This window comes from Grus americana, chromosome 2, assembly GCF_028858705.1.
Source record: "Grus americana isolate bGruAme1 chromosome 2, bGruAme1.mat, whole genome shotgun sequence".
NCBI classification, from domain to species: Eukaryota; Metazoa; Chordata; class Aves; order Gruiformes; family Gruidae; genus Grus; species Grus americana.
The window spans coordinates 81,297,690-81,314,102 of NC_072853.1; the positions used below are offsets into that span (position 1 = coordinate 81,297,690).

General features: G+C 35.3%; 1 protein-coding gene across 6 annotated transcripts in view; it reads right to left on the bottom strand.

Moving 5' to 3' along the window:
• The window catches only part of DNAH5 (dynein axonemal heavy chain 5), a 133,050-nt gene that overhangs the window by 34,248 nt on the left and 82,389 nt on the right, over nt 1–16,413 (bottom strand). For all 6 annotated transcript variants that reach the window (XM_054817916.1, XM_054817915.1, XM_054817917.1 and 3 more), the window contains 10 exons: nt 15,983–16,196; nt 15,136–15,359; nt 13,371–13,566; nt 9,852–10,024; nt 7,713–7,843; nt 4,805–4,958; nt 3,775–4,042; nt 2,957–3,188; nt 1,525–1,639; nt 1,084–1,260 (listed from right to left, as the gene is read on the bottom strand). In XM_054817916.1, coding sequence (XP_054673891.1) covers nt 1,084–1,260; nt 1,525–1,639; nt 2,957–3,188; nt 3,775–4,042; nt 4,805–4,958; nt 7,713–7,843; nt 9,852–10,024; nt 13,371–13,566; nt 15,136–15,359; nt 15,983–16,196 — 1,884 coding nt within the window. The remainder of the gene's footprint in view (nt 1–1,083; nt 1,261–1,524; nt 1,640–2,956; nt 3,189–3,774; nt 4,043–4,804; nt 4,959–7,712; nt 7,844–9,851; nt 10,025–13,370; nt 13,567–15,135; nt 15,360–15,982; nt 16,197–16,413) is intronic.

The window sequence follows — 16,413 nt, forward strand, 5'->3', positions numbered from 1 at the left end:
GCTCTCTTATTCCACTCTTATCAGCTGTCATATGTCATCAGCCTTCATTTAGACACTTCCACTCTGCCCTTCAAGAATCATGGCAGTCAGAGATTGTTAAGCACCTCTCCCTTAAAGTAATACATTCAGAAGATCCATGAAAACTTATACTAGATTTTGAAGACTTTGGTTTGAAGGAACGTCACAATAGCCTTTAACCATCACAACCGTTGGCATCCTCTCAAGTGGAAAGGAAAACCTTGCAGTAAATGTACATAACAGCCTTTGAGGTTTACCTCTCCCCTTCAGGTTTTTCCTTCATTCTTTTGTACGTCTTGAGATGCCAGCTCCCTGCTAGCCTCTAGTATTAGGTTTACTTCAGATCCTACTACTGCTGCTCATGACAGAAATGACTTGAGGGACATTCTTATAGAGCTAGCTGAACAAACATTAAAAAAAATTACTATGCAAGATCAACAAAAATTAATCTTTTTTTCATCGCTAATGGTGCATCATGTAAAGATATGGGCAAAGTGTTATCACTCTATTAAAAAGCTTTACAAAAAGAGTATGTTGAAAGACATAAAGTGCCATAGTAAACACTAGAAATCTGGGCAATGCCACAAGTCATAAGAAAAAAATTTTTTGAAGAAGGCAGAAAAGCGTGGATCAGCAAACTTATTCAAAATGCAATTCATTGGTGAAAACTTAAAATAAAACAGGAGGTTTAGATTTGGATGGAATTACAACTTTTTTTACCTGGAAGGCACTTCTTCACTCATTGCACACAAGCTGTTTTGTAACAGTATCAACATTCAGTTACTGGTCTAATATCGACCTGCAGCACATCATATATCAATCACAGTTTCAAACGAAAGTTTAAACTTGCCCTTTTCTGAAAAACTGCCTATTTGGGGTTTGGTACTTAATTGGAAAAAGAAAAACAATACTGAACCTAAAAAGCCTTAAAATACATATATTTATTTGCATACATTTTTCTGTCAACTGATGAGTTATGTGATGCACCTACAATCTTATATTTGTTTTCAAAGATGTCCATCATCTTAGCAGTAAAATAATGTTATACATGGTCCAAGTACTAACCTGTAAGGCTGCTTCTGCCTCTTCCAAAGCAGGCTTAGCAGCTTCCAACTTCTCTTCAGCAATGGCTTTGTCAACTGAGATACCGTCTACAATAGCTTGAGCTTTGTCTTTCACTTTCTGAACTTCACCCTTCACCTTCTCAGCAGCCTGTGCTTTTACAGTAACTTCTTTCAATACCTAGAATGTGAGGAAACCCATGTACCAAATATTAAAGAAAACACCTAGTTGGAAGAAGGTATTAATTTTTGTTGTAAAATTTTATCTGTTGAATTCCAGAACCAGAAAACTCAAACAAGATGACTTTTGTCACTGTTCTAAGTTTCCAAGATCCCTTTTTTTGCAACACTTAACTTCCTTTTACTTGATTAATCTTTTCAAAATAGAAGAAATAAAAAGAGGAAAAAAAATCAAACAGCAATACATTTTGAAGGCTGTACATACCATGTCAGCTTTTTCATTAGCAATTTGAAGTTCCTTTTCTTTTACCTCCAGTTCTCTGCTTAGAGCAGCCACTGACTCAGAGGCCTCTTTCAATTTTTCCAGTCCAGTATTCATTCTGGAGTTAAAAAGCAAAATAAGAAGCATGTGATTCCCTATATAGTTTACACTCCACTTTCCAAATTATTCCATCAATAGAATGAATCACATCAATCAAAACGAACACTAGCAAAAGATCTTTTACACCAAAAATAAAACATGTACAGGAACTTTCACACAAGTGTCTGATGTCTTCACAATAAAGAAAGTGAACAATAAAGAATTACACGAAGAGAGTCTGTGGCTTGAAATTTTACCCACTTCTAACTCAAACACTATGCCTTTATCATTGCATAAAAATCCTGTATGTTGGTTCCATACCAAGTCCTCACTTGGGACTTTTCAGACAAGCTTAAGTGGCCTCTACAGAGTCTGCTATTGCAAAGGCTAAACAGTACTTGGACAGCTAAACAAATACAGGAGAACTGATAAAGAGTAACACCTGCCAATTCAGACTATGCAACTAAGGTTAAGTGAAACAAATTGACATGCATGAGCTAATTTGGTACATTTGAGGCATCAGAAAGTAAAAACAGGACCAGACCTCTCTGTTTTGCAAGTTTCATGCATAATGTAACTACAGATTTCTAACTCAATTTGGCTTTGAAGCCAAAGAATGTTTCAAAGTGAAATAATCTAGTTTGAGTCTGTCTTAAAAGCTTCCAGCTCTTTGTGCCAATCTTTCAAAATTGAGAAGGCAGTTTTTCTTAGGGGTGATACCAATTGATACACTAAATACTAATTTTACATTCTATTTGAGTATTTCTGACATGAAGATAAATCTGCAAATAGACTTCATTAGTTTAATAAAGTACCTCAAAAGGAGAATTAATATATCAAAACCACATTAATAATCTACAAGAAAGAAGCTCAGCAGCCTAAATTAGGCTCTATGATCACAAAACCGAAAACGCCAAGTGTATTTCTTACATGTTCATATAAGAAGGATATAACTGTTTAGCAAGAAAAAAAAGTTTCTCTCTGGTAAATTAAACACTCTTGTGAATATATTATGAAATTACATGTAGATGTTTTCCTTTAGTCAGTAAAAATATGTAGGAATAATTTATATTCATCTTTTTTCCCACCACCTTGCTTTTTCATACATCACTACCCTTCTTCCCCCTCCAAAGATATATAGTCTTTAACTTATATGCCAAGAGCAACTATAATATTTGAACAAGTTACACCTTTACATTATTTTAGTAAATTAAAAAAAAATAATAATCCTTTTGATGTGCAAAGGGACAAGCTATGCATTGAAATGAAGTATATCAGAAGATACACATCTGGGGAAGAAAACTACAGAAAGACAGTAGTAAACTGAGCAGTTTACCTGTTTGCTAATGTCTGCACTTCAGCATGCTTTTCTTTGTATGTGGTTTTATATCCCTGAATAAAGGACAGGTAGGATTTGGGAGTCACATGTGTAGAGCGTCTGTATCTTTGAAAGTAATCAGAACACTTCTCTGCCACTCCGTCCTGGAATGAGCCCATACACTGCACAATTTCCCACTTTGTATCAGCAGTGCAGTCCATATCAAATGATGACAGGAAATGTTCAGATACTTAGGAAAGAAAGAAAATCATAAATGTAAGTAAATACTCAGGAAAAACCATTAGCTTATGAAGAAAGCAATGTAAACCAAGCCAGCATGTATTTCACCCAGCTTCTCAAACCCCGGTTGTCTTCACTCTCCACCATCAGATTCTTGATATTATTCCACACTTCTCAGTAGAAAGTGTAGCCAAGGATCTGGTATTTTTTCACCTCCAAAGTGTGCAACTGTTTTTTCTCTCTGAACCTGTCTCACTGCTAGCTACTAGGGACTGGGTAATCACAGCCTTCCTCTGTATGCTTGATCACAAGCACAGTCACTAATAATCTGTTTCTTTAGTAGTATTTTGCCTTCTTTACTAATGACTAAGTCATCTCCAAGGGGAATTTTTCTTCAAACCATGATCAAAGCCTTTCCTCTGTTAGAAATATTTCAACAGTTTTCTTCTTTTTTTAAGAAGAAAACAACTGTATCAAAAAGTAGAGCCAAGTAAGTTTCTTCTGGCAGTGCGCTGGCAAAATTCAAAGCAATTAAAACAACTTCATGACCTCAAACCAGAGAATTAAGTATCTGCAAAGATAAAACCTACACCTACCTGCCACTAGAGCATCCTTAGGCCATCGGCTGAACCAATCTATAGTGCATCCAGAAATGAGAGCAGGGAACTTCAGGGCCCTATTTCGGAATTTTTCACCTACTGGTGAAAAGCAAAGAACCACATGAAGGTTCTGACGGACTCTGGTCATGAAGTAGTCATACAGAACCTCACTGGTTGGAGGTCTACGTGGATGCTCCTTTTTGAAGGTAGGTATGAGGTCACTAATGATCTCATCTACTTCATCACGTACAAATAAGTTTGACACCTTTGAGAAAAAACAAGATTGTTTTCATACTTTGTGAGACAATCCAAAATACGGTACATAGCATAACATTCATTAATACATAGCATTTCAGACAGGGACATTTCAGACACTGAAATTATCAGGACCCACCCCGCTCCTTTAAACTAGAACTTTTTCGGAAGTAATTCCATTAAACACACTGAAATCTAAAAGTAAAACCCACTCTCCCATGTGAGAAACAAAGAATCCATGTACAATGGCTTTGCTTTCTTCTCTTAATATTCTAATAACTAGTAGAAATTACTCTGAAATATACCCCTGAAATAAATAAAAAAGTAATTAAATAAAAAAAAACAATAAAAGCCACCCCATCCATTGTGGACATATATTTTCCATACAAAAACTAATTATACACTAATGAGATATTTAACAGACAATTTTGTTAAACTTCAGTGATGTTCCCCAAGCCTCAGGGTTTTTTTAAGCTATTCTCATGTCCCTGACAGCTTGTCAACACATTTAAAAGGGTCTGACTTAAGAGAATTTCTCTGTATGGAATGATAATGCTCATTCGTAATTTTACAATAGCTTCGTCTGCCTCTAACCTAGTATAATGGATTGTTTCCATTTTTTATAACACTGTAATGATAAAAAGTACTTGAGTTTTAGTTTGTGAAAGTGTGCCCCTTGACATCTAGAAAAATATTCCAATAAATTCAGTTATTTTACTTCAGAATAATAAAATTTAAAAAGCAAAAAAACAATCAGGAAAAGGCATCTTACCTCTCCTGATGATAAAACATTGTTCAGGTATTCCAGGAAAGACTCATCTTTGATCTCATTGTCTGTAAAAAGAAAACAGATGCCTTTGCCTTCCAGTCCTGCTGTTCTGTACAAGAGTTTCAGATCTTCCATCAAGTTTAAAGTGTTGTACGATCTACAAAAAAGGACAGGTGGACTAATATTAATTCCTTTTAAAAAGGGCTTCTGGTTAAAAGAAGAAGAACAAGCAAATTTAAGTAAAAAACAATCTCTTGGAATTTAAGGCAAAAAGGTGCCAAAGGCCAGGAATTTTCATTTAGATTAGGAGGAAAGACACAGTTCATCTCAAAGTCTCACAGTAAATACCTAATCCATTCTTTTTGCTGCTCTCTTTTTCACCTCCCACATCAATAAAAAAAATTAAATAATTTAAAAAAATTAAAACCCCACAACCCCACACCCCAAACCCACCAAAAAAAGCCAAAACCAACAAAAAAACCCGAACCTGAACTCTTATTATGCTATTTATTTCTCTTTTGCTAGAAAAAGTGAAAGGACAAACAGGTGCTGTCTCACAGGGTTTTGTCATGTGCTGGGTTCAATAAGATACGTTAGATTTTATTGACCAATTAAAAAACTCAAACAAATCAGCCCTTCTGGTGAAAGTCATCATCAATGGTGGCACTCACAGTTTTACAAAAAGGAAAGGGAGCAGCAGCAAAAATATAAAAAATATTAGACAAGATGTGGTGGGTTGGACCTTGGTGTCTGTATAGTTGTTTCTCTCGCATATCCTGACTCCCCTCTTCTGGTTGCTGTTGCGCAGCAACATTTTCCCCTTCATAACGATGTTATCCCAGAGGCACTACCACCATTGCTGACGGGCTCAGCTTTGGCCAGCAGTGGGTCCATCTTGGAGCCAGCTGGCATTGGCTCTGTTGGACATGGGGGAAGCTTCTAGCAGCTTCTCACAGAAGCCACCCCTGTAGCCCTCCCCACTACCAAAACCTTGCCACACAAACCCAATATACAAGGTTACACTGGAATGATCTCTCTGGATAGATAAAGGAGTGCAATAAAAGCTGAGGTTTCTAGAATGCCCCCGGTAATTAAAGCAGAGAAGTGGTTGCATGTAACTTGATTAAGAGTTCCTTATGTACTCATAATGACCTCGTGTATGACCTGAAAAATCAGAAATTGTACAATAATTCTTCATTACTAGGGAGGAGCTCAGAAAATACATACATTTGTTTTACAATCTTTTTCTTGATTAAAAAGATAATTTTTTGTGTTTCAGCAAAGATATCATAATCACTGAAGTTCCATACATGTGTTTATGAATAAGACACTTCAAAAGCAAACACACTACAAAAATTAGAAATGGACACAGAAAACCCACAAATATTCTATGCCCTTTTGTTTCAGCTGCAGAGGAAAATGATGATTGGAAAAGTTATTCTGTTAATTACTCAAAATTAGACAAAAATACTGACCTGAAAAAAAATACTTTAAGTTATACATATCGAGTTAGCAATATGACTATCATCTACCTTGGTGAACTAAATGAAAACATTATAAATCCAACAATTATTATCTTTAAGAATTCACAGTACAGGGAATTTTGGATAAACAAAGGGCAAACAATTCTATACAAGAAGGATTCAAAATTTTTCCCAGAGGTATTTTGGCACAAATTATTATATGTGGTTTTAGGTTAGAAAAGCACAGTTTCATTTTTTCAATCACATCATACTTCTACACTTGCTTGTTGACCCACTTGGACAAGTCCTAGTGGTTTGTAAGACAGGATTATGTTTTATCTCATCTTTGATGTGTCTTTCTTAAAATTCTGTTTATTCAAATCTTCACTCAGTCTACTCTTCATGATAGTTTCTTTAATTCATCTGGTGCACACATTGGGTTTATAAGCCTTCAGGTGTAAGGGTTCCCCAGATCTTTTCTGGACTTTTTTTTTTTCATGGGCTTGATGTAGGCCTTATTATTATCCTCAGGTGTCGAGGTAACTTTAAGAGGGAAGCTGCACACCACTTTCTTAATTCAATATTTCACCCTCTAGTGGATTCATAATACTTTGTGAATGATATCCAGCAATTTGTTACTACTTGTTTTGTCAACTGTACTGTAATCTTTCCTGAAGTCATTCCAATTTCAGATACATCCTCTGATGAGATCCTCATCAAGAGGCATTCCCATATGTGAATCTACAAATTCTTCTGCAGCCAACACAGCTGCAAAAGAATTAAAATAATTTAGCTTCTCTACAATGACATCTTATTTGTGTGCCAAAAATATTTCCTGATCATTGACTTGTCCTGCAGTCACAGGGAGGTATTCATTCTAAAATATTCAGAGAAGGATTTATAATTCTTTTTAATATTTTTTTGTGAGTTATTCCAAAATAAGCCACATTGGGTTGAACAATATGAAAAAAGGCAAGCTATACTTGGAAAACATTGACAAAATACTGACATATATATAAGATCTATCAAATTAATGGGCAGGGATGAGGATTCCACCTCCTCACAGAGGCATTATTTCAAATATTACAAGATAAATTCATAACAGCATTATGGGTAGATACCTCCTACAAATACTTTCGGTACAGCTTAGTGTACTGTGTAAAGACACAGAGTAATTAAATCTTGACGCTGCCAATATTTCTTCTCATTCTGCAAAACACACAAAACAGTTTACTACTCCGAAGATGGTAAAAGCTCAGACCTACTGTAGAAAATCCAGAGAATTTAGTAAGTCTCAAAGGATTTTCATGTCTTTCCACTCTAGGCAGCAGTGCCCAGCCTGTGTTAAGCTTGTTCTTTCTCCCATTGCAGAGACTGAGAGCCTGTTTTATTTATAGGAGAGTTCAAACACAGAGTACTTATTTACTTAAATGTTAATTAATGCTCACCTTGTTAACATTATCTGGAATGTATCATAGCCAGCTATGAAAGATGCTAGTCTTGTCAAGCTCTGCTTTCCTGAGCCACCAACTCCAACTAAAAGAGCATTTCCACGAGGAGTGCGAATCACCCGAGAAATCTGTGTAAAATCACAGTCATTTATTGCTACAATGTGTAAAAGTTAAACACCCAAAAATCCTATGCTACTACAGTAATAAAGTTATATTAGAAATGCAGAACAAATTAAAATGTTAAGGTTTTATTAAGGGATTCTATATTACTATTAATATATTATATGGAAAGTTGCACTTTGCAGTATTTTCTGTAAACCTTCCAGCAGTATAGCAACCACTTGGTTCCATCACTGTGAACTTTCAATTATCAGTAGAATTGCATCTCCAACTTCCATAAAGCACAAGTAAATCTCAACTGTGATTTGTTAGTGATGTGCTATCATAGCATGACAGATCATTAAAATTGGGAAGGAAATAATAAATTCCCCAATACCATACCTTCTGGACAACTTTAGTAAGACTCCTCTCTCCAGGCCCCTTCATTGTGACCAGAAAGACAAGTTGTCCCAGGCATGTTAAATAAGCAGCCTGGGACACCTATTTACTTGCCTTTTCTCTAAAATACTTTTTTTCAAGTTATTAAAAATAGTCATGTCAATTTCCTGCAGTTTTAAACCCATATATTTTACATATTGAGTGCAATGTAATTGTTATTTTTCATAGGTTAATGTTATATAAGCAAGAATAAAATCAAGTATGAAGGTTTGCTCTAAGCATACTTAGTATTTAACCAGGGAAAGAAAAACAGATTTGCACACCACCCTTGGAATATTGCTGATCACTTCAATTATGGCTACTAGATCTTTTCCAGGCAGAGGCACGCAAGCTGTAAATTGGAAGCTCTGTTCTCTGTTTAAGGTATTCCTCAGCTTTAGCTCATTCAAGTTACACTACATCAGCTCAGATTAGGCATTACCTTAACTGTGCTTACCTAGCTTTCTCTTAGAAGCTGTCTGAAGTATAGCTAATGCATAAAGCTCAGACCTGCACAGCTGTAAATGCTGCTTTCAAGAATCTGGGATCAGAGAAACGCTATATATTAATTTTATCCAAGTGAAAGTTAAAATAACATTTCAAGTATTTAGCATCTTGCTGTCCAAAGAGATTCCTCATGACAGGTGGCTCTTCAGTGAAATGTTGTGGTTTGGTTTTGGGGTTTTTTGTTTTGTTTTGTTTTTTCGCTTGATCCTTAATTTAAATAGATTTTTTTACTAAGAATAAACCAGCAAGTTGTTAGTAAGTATGATGATGACTTAACAATTTTGCTAAAGAAATCCATAGCAGAACATCATCCATTTTGCAGGGAAGACCTTAAAATAAAGGGACTAATTTTGTGAAATGACAAGAATACACTCCAAAATTTTGAAAACTGCAGATGCAGCATGTCTAGCAACTATAATTAAATTTAAATTCTTGTGATATTTATCATATTATTTGCTAAAATGGTCCAATCTAATATTCAGCTCTTAATAATTTATTATAAGAAATACAGATAACCTCACTGTGCAACTGAGAAACAATAGGGTTTTTAGTTAGAAAAGAAAAAAAAAGCTTCTCCTTTGTATGAAGCCTATTCTGTGTGTACAATCCTATCAAGCTGTGCTGTGCTACAAATTATGGTCAGCTCTAATCCATATTCAAAGGAATTTTGAAAGAAGTGAGCATACTGTGGATCTACAAAGGAAGTTGGGACTACATTTATTCCTACTCTGCTGTGCCTACTCCTTCATAACAAATCAATTATGTCCTAACCTGAATTTTATTTGACTCATTCCAAAGAGTGGAAGGGCTTCAGAAGAATTAACAAGAAGAAAGGTTAAAATAGAGTTAGAATAGCTAGGACCATGATCCCACCAGACATAAAAGACAGATATAGAATAGTTCCATCCGATGCATTTTCAGAAAATTTGTGTTTTAATACCTAATCACAGAGAAACAGATAAAATGTGCTAGCAATAAATTGCTTGCTTCAGTTTTAGAAGTAATTTACCTTGATTCATGTATACCTCCACTCATAGGTGCTGAGGGAAGTGAACAACAAAAGCAATAAATAGCAATCCAGTAAGACTGTACCTTCACTAAATGAATCATAGCATCCTCAAAGAAAACCATGTCCATTGCAGTACCACGGACATTCTCATTGTATATTTGTAAAAACACATTTAAACAATTCCGTAGCTGATGAAAGGAGTAAATTGGCTCATAGACTTTGGGAATATCTAAATTAACTTCCTCTGATTTTTCACCTAGAACAAAAAGCAAGTAACAAAACCTTAGCAGTTTAAATGACTAATGAAGTCACAATGTGGAGATGAGTAAATGAAGGTAATTAGAAGTCTCTTTAACTGCTAAGAACCAGGTTTATTATACATAATATTACATATTAGATAGACATATAAGAGTGCTGCCTATACTCTGCCTACAAGGAATGGTAAGTTCAGCTGCTTCAATCTCAAAGACAAAACCAGAAAAACCTAAGGAGCCTTCTTTCTCTACATCTGAAACTTGAATGATGAAAAACTGAAATTAACTTAGATGCTGTAAGCAAAAGTAGCACCAGAGATTGAAGGTAAATAAATATTGCAGTTAAAAATTCCAAATAATCTTTTTTGTAAAAGAAAAACACTCTAAGTTGATTAAATCATTGTAGTAGAGAAAAAAAAATACTACTAAAATGAATAATTACCACAACAAAAAGAAGTTTGTTCACTGTGAAAAGGCATACATTTGTTTCATCAAGTGATCTGAAAGCCACAAGGAATTGTCAACTCTTCCCCACCCAAAGGAAAGAAGGAAATAGTGCTGCTGTCTCAGCTTTCCATTCATAAGCATTAATCATGCTTATAAGGTGACATGTCTTCATCAGTAAGAATTGTTACTCACAGTAAATAAAATCACAAAAAGGTTGAGGTTGGCAGGGACCTCTAGAGGTCATCTGGTCCAACCCCCCTAAGCAGGGCCACATAGAACAGGTGTCCAGATGGCTTATGAATATCTCCAAGGAGAGAGACTCCACAACTGCTCTGGGCAACTTGTGCCAGTGCTCAGTCACCCTCATGATGAAAAAGTTGTCTCCTGACACCCCATCTTGGGAATGTTCAGCCTGGAGAAGAGAAGGCTCAGGGAAGACCTTATTGCAGCCTTCCAGTACCTGAAGGGGGCCCACAGGAAAGCTGGAGGACTGTTTACAAGGGCCTGTAGTGATAATATGAGGGGTAATGGCCTTAGGCTGAAGGAGAGTAAACTTAGATTAGGTATTAGGAAGAAATTCTTTATTATGTGGGTGGTGATACACTGGAACAGGTTGCCCAGAGAAGTTGCGGATGCCCACTCCCTGGAAGTGTTCAAGGCCAGGTTGGATGGGGCTTTGGGCAACCTGGTCTAGTGGAGGGTGTCCCTAGCCATGGCAGGGGGGTTGGAACTAGATGATCTTTGAGGTCCCTTTCAACCCAAACCATTCTATGATTCTATGAAATTGCCTTTTACCACAGAACCAAACCTCACAAAATAAAGTGATGACTAATTCTCATTCAGCTGTCCTTTATATTGCAATCTATGTATGCTTGAAGTCACTTTAATTTCCAAATTCTTTAGTTCTGAATTGTTTCTGCATATATGAACAACCCTTTAGATTAAGACCTAATTAAATTAACCAACTACTTATTAACCTGCAAAGACACTGGTTAAACAAAAGGAGTATTCCAGGTGGAAATAAGTGTCTTACAAGGTGAACGAGACATTTAAACAACTCGGCTACTGATAAGGAACTAATAAGGAATACAGAAAGGAGTAAAACTGTAGTGATGTTTTTACAGTTTCAAACTATTCAAGAGAATTACATCAGCTTAATCCTGTTCCTGCAGTTTTATTATTAATGTCAAAAGACAGCATGATCAAGCACTAAACCTAAGAAAGGGCATATGTTTACCTTATTTATGGAGGCAGCTACTGTAATATATTATTTTAAACTCTTCTCTAGTCTCAAGATTGACAAGAACTAAATAGCAATGTCAAAACTGACTGATAAAAACCACCTTTGAACAGTTTGAGGGTCTCAAGAACACTAGTACCACTAACAATTTCTGTGAAGGTAAGATCTAAAAAGTGATGTTTGAGCTACTTCATCTCAAGTCTTCGTGTTTTTATCTCAGGGACAAATATGTTGTGACTGTACAACCCAGAGATACAGGGAGTATATGTAAATGTATCACTAACCTGAGCACAGAGCTATTTGAAATTGATGTCAGATGTACTTTTTTTATATATTTAAGAGCTCAGAAATCCAACTCCTGTTCTCACACTTCCATCATAATGGGCAAGACTAAATTCCATTAAAGGGACAATTAAAACAAAATTACACTTGTTATTCTTGTCAATTAAAGCCAAAACAGGAAGGGGTTCTCAAGACTCTGACAAACATATTGAAAACAAAACATAAAGTAGTATTATTAAATAATACTTTTAAATAAAGACCCTTTCTAAATAAGCGTCTCCTACTTTGTGTTTAGATGAAGTTTCATGCTAAAAGGCACATTACAGGGCAGGCACATTTAAACTGTCACCAGGAAGCAAATTATTTTGAGAAATAAATGCTTCTTTTTGCATTTATTTTTCAGTTCAACATAATGGTTTCTAGTGTGGATTCAGATTTTTGCACTAAAAGTCACTCTTCACTCTCTCAGTATGTATTCTGACTTATATTTCAGTCTCCTCTACATTGCTGCAGTTTAGCAAGTTATTTAAGGATGCATTTGACTACCTTCTCACAGCAGTTTGCTTTTTACTTCTATCCTTTACTCTCCTCTTGTCACTGCTTCTGACTATTTCAATTAAGAGATTTAAATAGCATTTGACCATTCATGCCAACTTTTTATTGCCTCCACTATCCATCATTAGTGTGATACGAACACAGATAGTTGAATCATCCAATGGCTTAAATAATGACCTTCCCCAAAACCCAAAGAACTGTTTTCTGTTCTTTTGCATCCACTAACAAATATTCCCAGCTCATTTAAGCAAGGTCAGTGACACAGTGCTTTTATTTAAAAGACACAAAGACATTGTTATAAGCCATATTGATAATTCAAGAGGTTTTGCTAGCATTCATGAGATTTTTAAATAATACTCATTTGTTACAAAATCATGTACCAGGTACTTCCTAAGAAGTACTGGATTAGCTCAGAGCCAGTATTCTTTTACCATTTTTTCTAGGGGATGGTAGCTAGAGTGCTATCTTTTATCTAGTACTGCAACCCCACCACTTCACATCATTCATACCACACTTCTTTCATCACTTGAGAGTAATACAGACTCATGCTAATTTTTTGGCAGTTTTGTCTACCTACCACATTGATAGAAATGGAAGCAAGGCTCTCCTATACAGATAATCTGGATAAAAATATGGACTTAAAAACCTATGAATATAAAGATGTGCCACAGTTGGTAACATAGACTACTTTCAAAGTCACTGGACAGAACAGTGACCTTTGATGCATGAACTTACTATGCATTTTTAAGACATATTTCTATTTATTTTATCATATCCCTTTCCCTATTCCTGCCATCTCCATGGTTATCAGAGTCCATCTTTACCAGTTCTTTCAGGTGCACTCCTTAAGAAGTCAACAAAGAATGCATCAGTTTCAAGATCCAGCAAAGCTTTTGTTTCTTCAAATTTCTCCTCAATGAGTTTTGCCACAGCTGTGTTAAACCAGTTTACATCTTCTGAGGTTGTGAAACGATCAGCAATAACACACTTACATTCATGCTTCCACAGTTTTATCAGTACCTATTAAAAAAAAAAAAAAACAAACTCAAAAAAACCCCACACACCAACAAGCATATCAGTCAGATTAGGCTTGCAACAAAGCTATGCTAATTTAAAAGTCATGCTTTTATTTATTTTAAAGTCGTATTAACACTAGAAAATAAACAGTAGCATTTTGGGAGTTATTCAGGAGAAATACCTTGAGCTTCTCATTCTGCCCAATAGCATTTTAAGCTTACATTCAGTTAACAGTGTAAGAAGCCTTAATCTAGCATTCCAAACTGGAACGTATTTACTGAATTAAGATTTTACTTCCCTAGACCTAAACCATATCCATACCTGTTAACACATGTTTATGCACTGATAAACCACTTTTTTAACTGGTAATCAACTAGAATCTGGGTGGAAATAATAGCAGCATGGCATGAATAATTTCCTGCCAAACACAGATGACACTCCTAATACTATATTCAAAGTAGCTAGAGAAAAAAAAAATCTCTAAGTGTTTATATTACTCCACCTCCAAATTCAACATAGCTTTAAAGTCCTTCAGTTCGGTAATAGGATGGAGAAGGAAAATCTGACAGGTTCTTAATCCTAGCAGCACTGTTTTTAATATTATGCTATTACTACACAGTAGTAGAAAAAATTCCAAGTACTCCTTAAAGATCTCTTGTTTGAGCCTATAGCACTTTGGACAAATAGCACTTACCATGTCAAGTCTCAGAACTAATATGTAAATTTATATAATCAGATTTTGAGCAATTGTTTGTTATACTTCAAAAGACATTAGTTGAGACTATATAATCATCTTAGTGCTGTATATTTTTAGCTTCAGAAATTAAAATCAATTCTAAAATCTAAATTTTAGATGTAGTAGAATTCAGGACCTTATTCAACAAGCAGGGAAGTATATTAAACATGAAGTGATTATATAACCAAAACATATAACAAATTTTCCATGACTACCATAAACATTACTTTTCTAGCACTTCTTGTTTCAGTGCTCAAAACACTAAATGACTTTTTGTTAAAATAATTGAAAGATAAATGATGCATAAAGTATTGAGCTTTTTGGGAAGGTGGATTATGAAAAAAAAAATCACTATGACTCATTACTACTTCTTCCTTTTAAGCTGTAAGCCAGAAATCATTTGTTAGACAGATATTAGGCAGTGACTGAAAGCCTCAAGACAGTAGTGAAGAGAAAGGAACTGTTTATTTTTTTAATTAATATATATGCATTATCATTGGGTTAAAATAAGTTCATCGCTCCTCATAATTTTCTTTGCTCACTTCTTTCAAACAAACTAGCATTTGTCAGTAATAAAACAAGCAGATAGAAGCAATCCCTCTTCTGACAAAAGAAGCATTTTTTGTTATAGTTATGAAACAAAGTTGTCATTTCTGCTGGCACTGTAAAAGCTGGACTAAAACATCTTTGCCTCAAAAAAATGCTGTAAAACTTTTTTAATCAGAAATGCCATTTCTCTAAAGCAAACTCAAATGCCAAGAAGTTAGACTCTTCATTCTCTTTACTACACTAATTATACACTACTTATAAAAAAGCCACTGGTGTGTTGCACTTACCTTTGGTTCATTGATCACTTCTGATGTAGTGTTCAGCATTCCTTGCCAAATCCTTGAAAGGTCTCGAAGATTGAAGACATAATGGAACTTGGCTGGTGTGGGCAACATTTTTAGCTTGGTAATCTGCCACAGCTTGCGTGTCAGTGGAACTAATTTGGCTACTGTTTTCTTCACATCTTCTGAAAATCCTCGCTCACTACAATAGTGCCCCTCTCCAATTACACCTGTAAAAATAAATGATAGCCAAATGAAAGATTTTTCTAAAACACACTAGTGCAACACAAAGAGCTATGATCTTCTTAAGTTTATTTTTTTTTTCTAATCCCCAAACCCTTTTCTAATTTGTTGAAATGGCTTTCCAGTCTTTATTCAAATCTTGATTCACCTGGTCTTAACACCATTCTGCCACCAGCTCACTGGCTATTTAGTTCTTAAGTCTGTTAAAAATGTTCTTCTGTCTACCAAAATAGCTTCCATAGCTTTTTAATAGCTAATATATTTTCTGAGACCAATACAATCCTGTCATTTGTGAAAGTCTAGTCAATAATCACTCATTCTTAGCACTAGTAGCACCTTAGCAACTCTCCAGCATTGTCACTAAAACTAGGAATAGTCTTCATGCCATTCTTCCTAACAGTATACCGATATATTCAGAGATATGACTGGACCTGAAAAAACATTGATGAAGTTGCAGGTGGGGAGTGATTACTGAAGGAAAATGTGCTGGTAAGCAAATCAAGTGGGATCAAGCCTCAATTTTAATTATAATGTTTATAAACAGAGAGATAAAGAAAAATCAACTACCATTTTCAAAAATGAGATGGATACAAAGCTAATTTCCCTTTACCGAAAATTTTGTCAATGGAAGAATTAGAAGGCAGAGTACAGTTGAATACAGAAAATTGTCTCTTGAGCCTCTGTGGAATGTCATTGCGACCTCCCCCAGGGTGGATCATGGCAGCCAAAAACTGAATGTCCACAATGTTGGTAAATTCACCAGGTTTTTCCAGGTTATACAGTCCATTCTGTTCCATCAGCTGCCTAACTATCTCATTAGTGACCTGTAAAAAAACCAGGTATTATGTAACAGGATATTAGACACACAAGTAAATGAAATACAAAATGTACTTAGGTACTTGAAAGACCTGATACAGAGTATACCATTATTTTCTCCCCAAAACTCCCTGTTTATGTGCTTTAGGAGAAAAATGCACTGCTAGGAATAAGTATATTTAGATTGTCCTTTTCATTGGTAACATCTATGGACAAAAATCCTGG